Raw genomic sequence first — 13,571 nt, 5'->3', positions numbered from 1 at the left:
AGTGTGAGGAGTCCTCCCCCTGAGGAGGAAGGAGCAGCAGAGACAACATGTGAAGAACTGACTGCAACCCCCATTCCCCATGCCCCTGTGCCACTCGAGGGGAGGAGGAGGTAGAGAATTTGGGAGTAAAGTTTAAGCCTGGGAAGAAGGGAGGGGTGGGGGGAAGGTGTTTTAAGATTTAGTTTTATTTCTCATTATCCTACTCTGATTTGATTGGTAATAAATTAAACTAATTTCCCCAAGTTGAGTCTGTTTTGCCCATGATGGTAATTGGTGAACGATCTCTCCCTGTCCTTATCTCGACCCAGAAGCCTTTTGTTATATTTTCTCTCCCCTGTCCAGCTGAGGAGGGGAGTGACAGAGCAGCTTGGTGGGCACCTGGCGTCCAGCCAGGGTCAACCCACCACAGGTACTAATATTTCTAAGAGATGCTTAATCATGGTAATAGATACATCTTGGTGTCAAGAACATTAACAGAATCTCCTTCCTAGTAGCCTCCGTTCTAGCTATGATATAAAAAAAAATAAGACTTCTATACTTATTCAACTCCATTCAAATTTTAAGAAAACAAACAAACATTACATCCATGAGCTATGACTAAACATTCACCGAAGCTGCAGTTATGTGTCCATTACGTATCTGCATGTATACATGGTATAGTTAAAATGCTGTACCATTCCTTTCAGTTAAGAAGATCATTTGTTAACTACCTATTTTATCAAGATGAAACAAATGTACAAGGAGAACACACATTCATTTATTGCCTATCTTTTAATTAGATAAGCAGCAACATATAGTTTATCACTAAGTCATTAGAAAAGAATCGCAATACCTTGGTTGCGTCTGCAGATTCACTCAGATATCACTGAAAGGTCAAAGAATGCCTGGAAGTAGTTTTCTTTCCCTTTGAATCAAATGAGTGCAGACTTAAGTATTCCTCCAGTGCTAAAGTTTGCAATCTATATTACTCATCCAGCTTATTTCAGGGAACCGCTATGGGCTTCAAGTCAAGCAAAGTGCATCACACTGATAGCAGTAACTCTGACAGTCACACAACGTATCTTCGCAAATGGACACTGGCTAGCAATTATTACAGAGCATATGCAATCCATATAAATCAGTTCCAATGTTAGTATAAGCACAGATATTCCAGTAAAAGAAAGGAATTAAATTACTGTGCTTGTACCAATTTGTATTGTACACTAAAACTAAAAATGTTACTGCTGTATTATTAGAAATGGATTTAAGGGCTTCTAAATTACGCAGACATACACTGCCCTCAAAACTAAGGGTGGAATTTTTCAGTAAATTTCCTACAGGAATGAAGACCACCAGCATGTTCCACACTATGCCTTCAGGGGGAAAATACAGAAAAAGTCAGGAAAGGACAGAGATGGAGTAGGCACGTTTGGCTTTTACTGCACTCCTTTGGGAGAATGCACCAAAACAGTCTGTATTCGTAAGACCTTGCATCACCTCTCGGATAACACTAGCAAGTCCCACTGAAAATCAAGACTATCATGGCTGTGGAAACTGCTCAGTGGTTTTGGCATGCCTGCTTAATTTGGGAAGTGCAACAGGGAGCTTGCCAGAGCTCAATAGGTTCTCAGACAATGAAAAAAGCTTGCTGCAAACAAGTCGCAAAAGCCTATTATAGCTGAAAGTAACATGCAATCTAAATACAAGGTTCACTGACAGCTTCCCCCGTAACAGTCTGAAAAGTGCCTTCATTCTTTTAAATTGAAATGCACCATAAAATACTTAATCTTTACTGCACCACATAGACATTATAGAAATGTCAGATATTAAATATTTAACATCTCCCATTAGCGGGATCCCACTAATGGGAGCACTAAAAGAAGTAGGAAGCTAAGTTTTGTAAATGTACACTCTTTTTCCCTCAAAGCTACCTATTGCCATCTCTTTCGTGTTTCGTTACTACTTTTTTTATATATATATTTTTGGTCTGGTTGTACTTTATGTCATCTAATTACTATATAAATTAGCTTACAGTTGCTAAGAGTGCAGAGGAAATCCCAGCCTTTCCCCAGGGGCATTATGATGATGAGGAGTAAAATTTAATTTATAAGCAGTTCTCTAAGGAAAGAGACATGCCCACTACAAAACTGACCTTTTCTTCTTCCTCTTTTTGTCCTCCTTCCCACAAACAGCGGAAAGTACAGCAAAACCACCAGAGCACTGTACAGACCCAGGGCACCTGACTCTTAGGATCAGCCCAATTATTTGCAGAGAATTTGAATAATTTTAACTCTTCTTTAAAATGTGCCAAATACCATCGAGCACACAATAAAGACTATAATGTCTCTGCAGTGCTGATGGCACCCAGTTCTACACTTTTGATTCCTAAGCCGTAACCACAGATGTGCAGCCACAGGACTGAGATAAGACAGGAATGATGCTGGTTGGAAAAAGGAAGTGACCAGAATATATAGAAAGTCTTCTGTATGCCCTCCAGCGAAGCAGAGCACAAAACACCTGCCAACTTGAATTCTCAATCCAGAGGTTTTTGGGAGGAGTTGCATAAAGCAGCTAAATCCCCAAAAAGAGCACCTAAACACACGACGGCAACAGGACAGACACTGTGTACATGTTCATTTCTATGCATCTGAATTACTGATCTTTGTCATACTAAATAGATTTGACCCACTCTGTTTCAAAGGTAGAAATCCCTTCAGAATTACACAGTCGGCAAGACGAGTTGAGATGGTGTTACCAGGATCTAACTGAAGTTGCTAGACCATGTTCTTTAAAGAAACTTTCACTTTGTAAAATAAGATAGTTCAAAACTGTTGATCTTTTACCTGAGTTTCTGTGTGTCTTACATTGCAAAGTCCAGCTTTTTCCCCAAGGTTTGGAATGGGGTAGAAGGAAAGACAGAAGACAGCAAACTTCATTCCAAAGCAGAAAATAAAATGTTAAATTCAGGTATGCCGTTTCAATATTTAGCAACAGTTAACTTGGGCTGAGCACCCTTTTACTTCTTTGGAGTTAAAATAAATCTAACAAACCTGTGAAGATTAATGTCAATTAACTCCACCCTCACTTTAACAGCAGCACTTTTCCCTCTCTCTCACAACCCCAGGAAGAAAGGCAAACTTAATTAAAGAGGAATTCTTTTCCTTTCCAAGTTCATCTAAAGGTTATTTCACTATACACAGAACATAATACTTGATCCTCTCTTCATTTACTGTAAAATTTTTTTTTTCAACAAAGTTCACTCAGTAGGTCTTTTTCAGAATGTCTGCAGAGACAATGATTTAGAACAAAAATATGTCATCAGACATTAAAACATTTCTGTTCCATGGCACGATGCTATTTTACATCTATTACTGTGGGTGTTAATCCTAATTTTAATGATTTTATAAATAAGAAAGAGACCTAACTTCTTAGCACGCTTGTTATAACACTTCAGCTAGCCTCATAAACTCAACAGTAAACTGCATGTATACAGTTAACAGTAATTAGGCAAAAAGTGCCCTAATTATGCTCTCTGTCCTTCAACTAATTGGAGACATTACCATGACTAATAAATCCCTGAGCACAAGTGACTAATGACTAAATAACTCTTTTCAACATCAGGCAACATGCTCATCCTCAGACATTAATATCATAGGTCTTTGTTCTCCTTTAAGTATGAGAAAAACCCATCAGATGAGCTTTAAGTTGCAATTAACGTCTGTCAAGTTATGTAATGAACTGGAAAAAAATGGATATAGTGAGTGCTTCTACTGCTATTTGCATCATGCATATCAAAGTATTACATGTAGAACTACACGTATAGCATAGGTGGAAGTATTTAAACACAGGTAGGGATTAATTTAGTTGTCCATTCCCAGGCTTCTGTTCTCACCCAACACACCCGAGAGTACCCAGTCCTACAGGTGGGGTTGATTTGTAGGGAACCTGTAGACTTCTGGAGAAGCAGTAAAGACTGGGCTGCGAACCTTAGTTATCTTCACCAACATTTCATGCCTGTGCACAAGCAACTCAATCAAGCCCTCAGTGGCCGTGAGTTTTAAAACAACATTGCACAGTAGCTCTGCCTATTTGGACATACAGTGTTCCTTCCATACATGGAATGCTCTGAGGACCATTTAATTAATAAATAAATAAATAAGATGGAAAGACAGTGTTTCAGATAATTGCTATACTGAAAGAGCTGAAAGGAACATAACATTTTCCTTTTCACCTTACACATGCCAATGAAAACTGTGAGACTAGTTGTGTTAGTTCGTTTAGCTGAGGATCTTCTCCAACAGCAGCCAAAAGCAGTTGCTTCGGGAGTTTTACCAATACAGGGGTAGGGCACAGTGACACTTCTCTAAATCACGAAACATGCCTTAAGACAGTGGTTATTCACTGGCCATGCTTCCCAGCATATTACATTTATGTCCTTTGTCTAGGTGTAATACAATTTAACTTTCGTTTTCCAGTACTTTAAAAAAAAAAAAATAATTACTAGTTTTCTCAACTTTCAGACAAAATGGTAATGTTTCCCAAATTGTAAACATGGGAGAATACTTTGTTAGCAACAATACAACTTCAGAGGTTTGTCAAAATACTGCAGTTAACCAGACAATGCTTCATAAGAAGTTAGTCGACAGACAAGGTTTCCAGGGAAGGTTTCCAACTTGTCAGACATCTAACCAGACCCTACCTTACTCCAGAACACCGAACATGATATGCTTGTATGTGGTAAAGAAGTATATTTCATGGCCCCATCAACAAGAGTTCAGAGGTCATCTGACCTAGCCAAATCTCACACGTGAAAAAAGACCTAGAGCACTGCTGAAAAACAAAACATGGTCACTGACATCCCCACATCCAGAATCAGACATTTTTACAGACGCTGGTGATGATTCTAATTCAGAAGTTAAAAAAGCGAGTACTTAGGCACGTGTCATGCGCATGACCAAGGTATAGGACCAGGTATAGATGAAAATCTGAACTCTAGAAGGATAAGTTTAAGCAGTGCCTGAGACAGAATAAACTTTCTTACAGAGAGCGAAAAATGCAACTTCAACGTGGTCGGAATCAGCAATTACTCTTACCTCAGCAATTTAAAATACATATTTACATATTTCCTTGGATCTCCCTAAGATAAAACAAGGGCCTCAGACAGACTTGTAGTGTCCTTCAGAAGCTGAAAAAGGATTGTGACTCCTGCACATACACAAATATTACTTCTTTTCAGTAGCAGCAATAGCAGCAGGACCACATAGTCATGACTGCTAGAACAGGACACAGTTACTTTTTTTTTCAAAAGATTTTCTTGAAAGCTTTCTTCCACTGCTAGCTGTCGGTACTGGATGGTTTAAACTCCTCTCAAGATTTATCTTCCATACTTGATGGCCGACTTCATACCCATCAGTTCTATTACATTTCTGCAGAAATGAACTCCCTTTTGCATTTCATCATCAGCTTCTTCACTGATATGCTTTATTCAGCACAGAAAAATTCTGTGAAAATAAGCGTAACTGCAAGCAAAGAAATGCAGCTACTGAAAATACGTCTCCAGAAAGCATTACTTGCTTTTCTTAATCCTGCAGGATATAGAGTCACTGATGTTGTATTCCTTCATCTTCATCCTTCCTAAACGGGTTTAGACATTCTCCTGACAAAAATCTCTTTTCTCTTCCCCGCATCCATTCCATCTCAGATGTTTTTATCAATCTATTTCCCCCTCCTTCTGCCTTGCTAGACTCTGGCATATTCTTTTTTGTGTCAAAATGTATTTCTCTCTCCCACTGAAGTATGTTTTACTTATTCCCTACATCTTTTTTCCAGTATACCTACCACATACTGTTAAGTTGATTTTTCTTCCGGATGCACGTACTGCCTTGTGCTCTTCACCATCTCTAATCTCGTATTTTTCTGGCTATTTATAATTTCCTACCCTGCTTCCTCTTTCCCCTCTCCTTCCTGAGTTTTTACTGAAGGTATGAATCTGGACCTTAAGTCAGTAGTAAAATTATCAGGGAAAAGTGTGGAAAAAAATATTAGAAATTCTTATACAGAAAGAAACATTAGATTTTTAGGATAAGCTACATAAAGAAGTTAGTATTAAATAAGTAAAGCTTTGTTTAAAAACAAAAAGAACAATCATAGCACTAACAGAATAAAATCAGGTACCTCTGCTGTTCATTCCCTGTAATGAAAAGAGTTGGCTACATATTTGAGTGTTTAAACTATCAGACTTGTGATATCTTAATACATATCACAAGCATCAGGTGATCAAGCTCTTTTGAGTCATTACAGCTTTGAAGTACATCTCTGAAAGATATGAAACATTTTCTCCCACACACAATAACTTCAGTACAATTAATTTTAGGCCCAGTAAGACCTTCACTTAAAAGCATCATCACATTTCTTATAAAATGTTCTTCAACGTCTCTGTGATACTAATATAACAAAAACTTATCTGAACAGAAATTACTGAACAATACAACCAGACTTACCTCTGAACACTTAATAAAGGCACAACCTGACTGCAAAGAACATTTATAGAAATCTGAATTTCTAACATTAAGAACAACAGGTATTATTAAAGATATATTCCAGAAGAACAATTTTGTTCTGGGATCCAGAACAAAGTCAACTTTCAGATAATGCTACATATTATTTGAAATGAGACACTGGTCAAATTTGTTATTAATTCAAATGGCTTTTAAAGATCTCACAAAAATTATCATCTGGAATCAAAGCATCATGGATATTCTTTACCCATCAGTCCTCTCATATAATACAGAGTTAATTTTCTCTCCTTGAAAGTTCATCCACATATTGATATGCTCAGACCAGTATAACTGCTGCCTCTACTCCTATCAAGTTGCAGTCCAGAAATCAATTGAAAATTTTCCTCACATCAATCTGTCCAAGTACAGGTAGTTCTCTGTGCCAGTTCAGAGCTGCTGGATTCTCAAACATATTCAGTTTGATTAGTATAGTGATCGCACTTAGTAAAAATAGTTCTTTACCTCCATATGTGGTCACAAAAATATTCTTCCTAGTTTTGTAGACCTGATGGAGACAACGACCGGTTTCTGCACCTCTCTTTTTTATACTATACAATAGAGAGCGAGATCCTTGCACAAGTAAGATAGCAAACCATACTAAAACAACAACAACAACAACAACAAACAAAACCCAACTGAAAAAAAAAAACCTGATTCCTGCCATTTTCTACAGAATCATGCAATTCAGAAGGGATCTTGGAAGTCGACTTCTACTCAAAGGAGGGCCAATATTGAATTCAGACCAGGATGCTTAGAGCTTAGTCCAGTTGGGTCTTTGAAAATTCCATGGACAGAGATGCCACAACCTCACTGGACAACTTGTTCCACTGTTTAATTATCCTCACAGTGAATTTTTTCCCTTAATACCTAGTTGGGACTTCTCTTGTTGCAATTCATCGCCATTGTTACTCATACTCTTAACATGCACCACTGTGAAGAGCCTACCTCTGTCTTCTCAATCACCTCCCCGTAAGTGCTGGGGGCTGCTGTTGAGTCTCCCCAAAGCCATCTCCTCCCCAGGCTGAACAGCCCTCTCCTCACAGGGCAAGTGCTCCTGCCTGACCATCTTGGTAGTCCTCTGCTGAGCTCCCTCCAGTTTAAACCCAAAACTGGATGCAGTATCTAGATGTGGTTTCAGAAGTGCTGAGCAGAGGGAGACGATCACTTCCCTCAACCTCTTGAGTGTGCACCTGGTCACACAACCCAGGAGGCTGCTGGTCCTCTTTGCTGCCAAGGCACCATGCTGTCAACCAGGAACTCTAGGTCTTTTCTGGCAGACCTGCTCCCCACCCAACTAGTCCCCAGCCTGTCCTGCTGAGGGGGGCTTCCCACCCAAGTGCAGGACTTAGCACTCATCCGTGATGAATTTTATAATGTTCCTGTCAACCCGTTCCCCCCAGCCTCTCCAGCTCCCTCTGAACAGCAGCCCTGCCCACAAACATACGAACTTGGTAAAAACAATCTCTCAACATGGTAAAAAATAAATTGTCTTCAGGAAAGGCTATGCTGATATCGTTATTCCTGATGCTCTGAGCACTTCTTGTTCCACCCCAGACAAGCAAGGAAATAGGACACACTTCTCACTTCTCTTTCCTCACATCAGTTATTCCATTTTCTGATTACAAACTTGCAGAATGTGTTGTGTGTTTTGTTTTGGCTTACAAAAACTGGGTAACTTATTGATCGTTAACACACACATTCGCAGTGTAAGTACACCTCTTCCTATGTTCTGAGAAAATCATTACTACAATATCTTAAAGCAGCTCTTTGCCTAGGAAAGTACTTGAAAGTACCCATCATCTTCAGTAAGTAGGTCCTTCCTTTCTTCCAGTACAAACGTTTCTAATGCTAATTTAGTAGGGGCCCCTATGCCAACTATATTGTAATCTTAGAGATCAAGAGCATTTTGTCGTAAAATTTTCAGATAAATACATATTCATCTTCCTCTACATAATGTCTTCTAAGGAAAGCTTTCCAGCCATTGCATGCAACAAAAAATAAAATTTATCAGGAAGATAAAGTAGGCCTTAGGATAATCTGTACTGCCTTGACTGAAACTGAAGTGTAAACCTACTAAAATTCTTAGGGAGAATTATTTCAGATGGATTTGAATGAAACCTAGAAATGTAAATTGGTAAGTCTTATCTTCTCAGTTGGTAAGTTTTACCTTCTTTGTGGGTTTTGGACAGACCATGCAATCAAATAATTAAAATGTGAACAGCCATATTCCACTGTTCATCCGGACAAAACAGCAGGGAATAAATGAAGATTCAGAGAACAGAAGATAAAAGGATAACGATAGCAAATTATAGAGCCAAAGTAGATATAACTGAAAAGGGACAAATGGTATTAAATAAAGGACAAAATATCCCCAAACTGCTAAGGAAGGACATGATGATGAAAAGGCATCACCTCTCTGGATATCTGAAACATGTACTATCCACAACAGTATCAGATCTCCTGGGAGTTTCAGACTAGGATCGTCACACAAAGACAGACACACATAAATCCATGTGCCACATGTCAGTGCCCCATTCAAGAGACTGCAGATCTCTATCTACACTTGACTGATGAAAGGTTAATTATCATCAAGCTCAGAATGAACTGATATATTGTTGATGGGTTAAGTGCCTTGATCCAAGAAACACTTTCCATAGCGGAACTAGGCTTAAAACAAACCTAACATAAATGAATGCTGAGAACCATAACCTCAATAAAAAGCAGTGACCCTAATTAATTGCCATCCCATAGTCACTATAACGTTCATCAGATTGCAAAGTCAACTTTGTTAGATTTCTACTTTAAAATGTCACCAGCATCTCAAGAATACATAAAATGAGCTCTCCTTTATGAGGGATTTTCAGTTATTTAAGCTGCTGGTATTTCAACATATTCATGTGAACATTTGTTCTAACACAATTCATTATATACTTCCTGCAAAATCTTCAGGTAACTAGGAATATCCTACAGCCCTTCACAAAAACAAGCTTATTTGAAATACTTGCAAATACTTGTAGACGTGTGAGCAGGTACCAGTCTCCTCCCACAGGAGGCAAAGAAATATGTATAGACTGAAGTAGCAACAGAAGCAGAGACTTGCACTGAACTACGCATCATAATTGTGGCATATAAGTGAATCTTGCTGTTGTGGTTTAACCCCAGCCGGCAACTAAGCACCACACAGACGCTCGCTCATTCCCCCCTGGTGGAATGGGGGAGAGAGTCAGAAGAGTAAAAGTGAGAAAACTCGGGGGTTGAGGTAAAGACAGTTTAATAGGTAAAGCAAAAGCCGCGCACGCAAGCAAAGCAAAACAAGGAATTCATTCACTCCTTCCCATGGGCAGGCAGGTGTTCAGCCATCTCCAGGAAAGCAGGGCTCCATCATGTGTAACAGTTACTTGGGAAGACAAACACCATCACTCCGACTGTCCCCCCTTCCTTCTTCTTCCCCCAGCTTTATATGCTGAGCATGACGTCATATGGCGTGGAATATCCCTGTGGTCAGTTGGGGTCACCTGTCCCGGCTGTGTCCCCTCCCAGCTTCTTGTGCACCCCCAGCCTGCTCGCTGGTGGGGTGGTGTGAGAAGCAGAAAAGGCCTTGACTCTGTGTAAGCACTGCTCAGCAGTAACTAAAACATCCCTGGGTTATCAACACTGTTTTCAGCACAAATCCAAAACATAGCCCCATACTAGCTACTATGAAGAAAATTAACTCTATCCCAGCCAAAACCAGCACACTGGCTTAAAATCATAGAAAAAGCCATGCAACTACAATAACTAGGCAATGACAACATGTCCCCAAGAGAAATATGATGAACCGGTTCTGTTGAAAATTTAGTGTAACTATCATTAGGCAATTATGGACCAATCCAAAGGTCAATGAAATTAGTGAATAATTGTACAAAGAGGTGAATATACTCCGTAAGGGCTAATGTAAATACCTAAACCATTTAATAAAAAGTTTGCTGTCCCTCTCTCTCTCTGCAAGCAAAATTATCTCTTCTCCACTGTAATTTATTGTGTATTAAATGTAACACATATCTTTTACAAAAGGAGTATTCCACCTCTTGTCAGTTGGTGACTAAAATTTATGGCTGTCAGAGTTGTCCCCTGCTGAATGCGACCTGCAGGCCATCAGTTGGATGGCCCTCATCGACAAAGCAAGAACCTAAGGTACAGGTCCATAGGTCACCTGCAGCAGGTCTGATACAATCCAGTACATATTTGATGGCTGTATGCTGGCGAGATCAAGTACCTTTCTCCCCAGAGAAAACACTGAGGGAACCCTATTTTTAAAAACATCTACATAGTTCATTCTGCCATGTAAATACGGCATCAGACAACGAACAAAAAAAATTTGTCATGACTTACAGTGACAGAGTTAGCCACCTAAATTAATACTTAATACTACAACTTTTTCCTAATATAAATTCCATCCAGCTGAACTTTATTCTGAAAGATCAATTGGACCATAATATTACATTAATAATAATAATGACTTAATAATAATAAGACTTAATCCCTCGTGGTACTGCCTTAGTGTAGAAGAAACTTCACTGCCTTAGTGAAGAAGAAAACCATATTAAATGAAAGGACTAACAATCTATTTAAGACCTCAAATAATTTAATCCAAAGGATACGTATCTCATGTTTCCTCAGATCTTTCCTATTCATTATGTCTGTCTGTCTTTCTGAAAATAAGAAAAATAACTGCATATAAATTTAGAAACACAGAATTAGCCATTCACACCTTACCAGAGATGAATGCAGTGACACAGAAAAGGATTTGAGGACCAAGGCAGAAAGCAAAAAGAACATGAGGTACACTGGGGCAGTACTGGAGCTAATCCTGAGATAGAGTATCTCAGCAGTATGAAGCAGGGGTAGGGAAGTAATATTCTGTGTGTATCTGCCATTAATGAGGCTAATATTTATATAATCTACCCATTTTTGAGGTCTGTTCTTCAAAGAAAAAATGGAACTGGTTTACAAAATGGTTAAACAAACAATTCAATATTTTCTGAAGAAATTTAAGTAGCTCAGTTTACTTATCTGAGAGAAAAATGTAAGCTGCTATCAAGTTGCCTCTTAAAATACAGATACCAGGGAAATACTTCTAACAGTAGTTAGTATGACTGTAGCATGCGTAAATCCATTTCAATGGAAATTTCCACTCTGCGCAGAGTATCTCTGATTGTGACACATTTGTATAAAACTTTCATTTTGGAGCAGATCATTCATTCCGCAACAACTGCTAGACCTATAACTGCACTGCAGCTTCTCATCTCTGAAAGGTGAGGAGGTTTTTCCAAGCAAATAATCTACAACATACCATGAAAGACTAGGCTGGAAAGAGAAGACAGCAGGATGTTTTCTGACCAAAATGCTGATTTCTTTAAGAATTTTCAGGATTCATCTGAGTTCTATTCAAGGCGAAACTTGGCAGAGGCACACAGGGCAAGGAAGAGCTTTGGTGACTGGTTTCCCTGTTGACAAGCAGCCAGCTGCAGACCACACTCCGCTCCTGAAGAGCCTCTGCGGCCATGAGTCCACACCCCTGAGGCTGCCCTGCAGAACCAGAGGTATGAACCTGGACTTCCCCACAGAGAGATGGATGTGGGATCCAGTGGCTGAGCCAGCTGTAGCAGGTGGTACTGGGAAAAAATCAGGCTTTTTTCAGCTAGCAGAAGGTGGCAGAAGATCCACTGGCTGGAAGCCAGAGAAACCTCAGACTAGAAATACTGTAAAATACTTCATTGGATTCCTCCTCATCCAAGCTTTTATGCAGGGACTTAGAAAAGTTATACTGAAGCAACAAACCTGATGCAGAAGCCAGGGTAAATTCTCCAGTTTTGTTTATTCTGATATCAGACTGGATTATCACAGTGGATCCTACTGACTTGAACATCCACCAATGAAAGTATATTTTAGAAACTGTTTCTTTCCATCTTTGCCATATCACTTAGATTTCCCTCTTCTTTGAAGCAAGTTCAATTCTGGTTAACTCCTGCTGACCTTTCTAGTCTCCCCAGTCACCTCTACTAGTTCAGTGCTGTTGCATGATTTACCATTTTAAGTTTAGATATGTAGAATCAAGTTTTTACATAGGCCGGTAGGCCACTGAACTCATCACACTATTTTCAGCCTTATTAAAAATGTTTGCATGCATAAAACTGCAAAATCAGGATTTCTGTGTCATCTCCAGGTTAATTCAATTGCATCTGAATTACTCCTTACAAATTATTACCATTCAGAGTTAAGAAATAAAAGTTAGTGTCACTGTCGTCCACCACCCTTTGAAAGGTTCCTGTAGTATGCTACATACTGTCATTTATAATTATCACTTCTCTCTGTTGCTTTTTACCAAATAAGTTATGATATTGTTATTTTACCTAAGTACACGCTCAATTTAGTATGCAGTGCAAGAAAGGGCTATTCACATAATTAAAAAAACCCTAGTACTCTTCTCTCATAAATGTTATTACAAAAATGGGTCTTTGCCCATCTTGGGAGATACTCACCTTTGTTTTTCTGTGAGTTGAACGTACATGACTTTTTAAGTATACACATGATAGCACAAACCAAGGCAACTCACTTTCAAACAGTGCATATGCCAAGTCCATTTAAGTAGTCCTACCTACTGGCCATAGAAACTGAGTGTTGTATTCAACCCAGATTATTACAATTCCTCTACAGCTTCAAATAAAAACCACAGGTTTCCCGACCCCCTTGTAATTTACTTTGTGGCCAGACTTATGTATCCACAAAAAAGTTGACCAAGGTCAATGAGTGCTCACCTGTAACATTTCTATCCAGCTCAGAAAGGCTTGAATTGGTAGCAAGGGTGCTCTTATTTAACATCAGGCATATTTAACAAACAGAAAGTTAAAAGTCATTGAAAATGTAGTTCAATTTGCCATGAGAGCCTTTTTTTGATAGATTGCCATAATTTGAAGGTTTCCTTTAAATCCATTGTAAGAAAATTATATGCAAAGAATATAAGTATTTCTCAATATTTGTCTTGTTAAACTTTAT

The 13,571-nt window shown here is 38.9% G+C and overlaps 1 protein-coding gene across 1 annotated transcript in view; it reads right to left on the bottom strand.

Moving 5' to 3' along the window:
* GABRG1 (gamma-aminobutyric acid (GABA) A receptor, gamma 1) overlaps window positions 1-7,602 on the bottom strand; it is a 45,874-nt gene extending 38,272 nt beyond the window's left edge. Inside the window, exons 1-2 of the mRNA XM_009335227.1 lie at window positions 7,500-7,602; window positions 6,480-6,540 (exon numbers count right to left, since the gene is read on the bottom strand). Coding sequence (XP_009333502.1) covers window positions 6,480-6,540; window positions 7,500-7,602 — 164 coding nt within the window. The remainder of the gene's footprint in view (window positions 1-6,479; window positions 6,541-7,499) is intronic.
* Window positions 7,603-13,571: the final 5,969 nt, after the last annotated feature.

This window comes from Pygoscelis adeliae, unplaced genomic scaffold (genome assembly GCF_000699105.1).
Source record: "Pygoscelis adeliae isolate BGI_AS28 unplaced genomic scaffold, ASM69910v1 Scaffold21, whole genome shotgun sequence".
Lineage (NCBI taxonomy): Eukaryota > Metazoa > Chordata > Aves > Sphenisciformes > Spheniscidae > Pygoscelis > Pygoscelis adeliae.
Note: the sequence above shows the minus strand (reverse complement) of the source record. Positions and strands in the feature narration are given on the sequence as shown.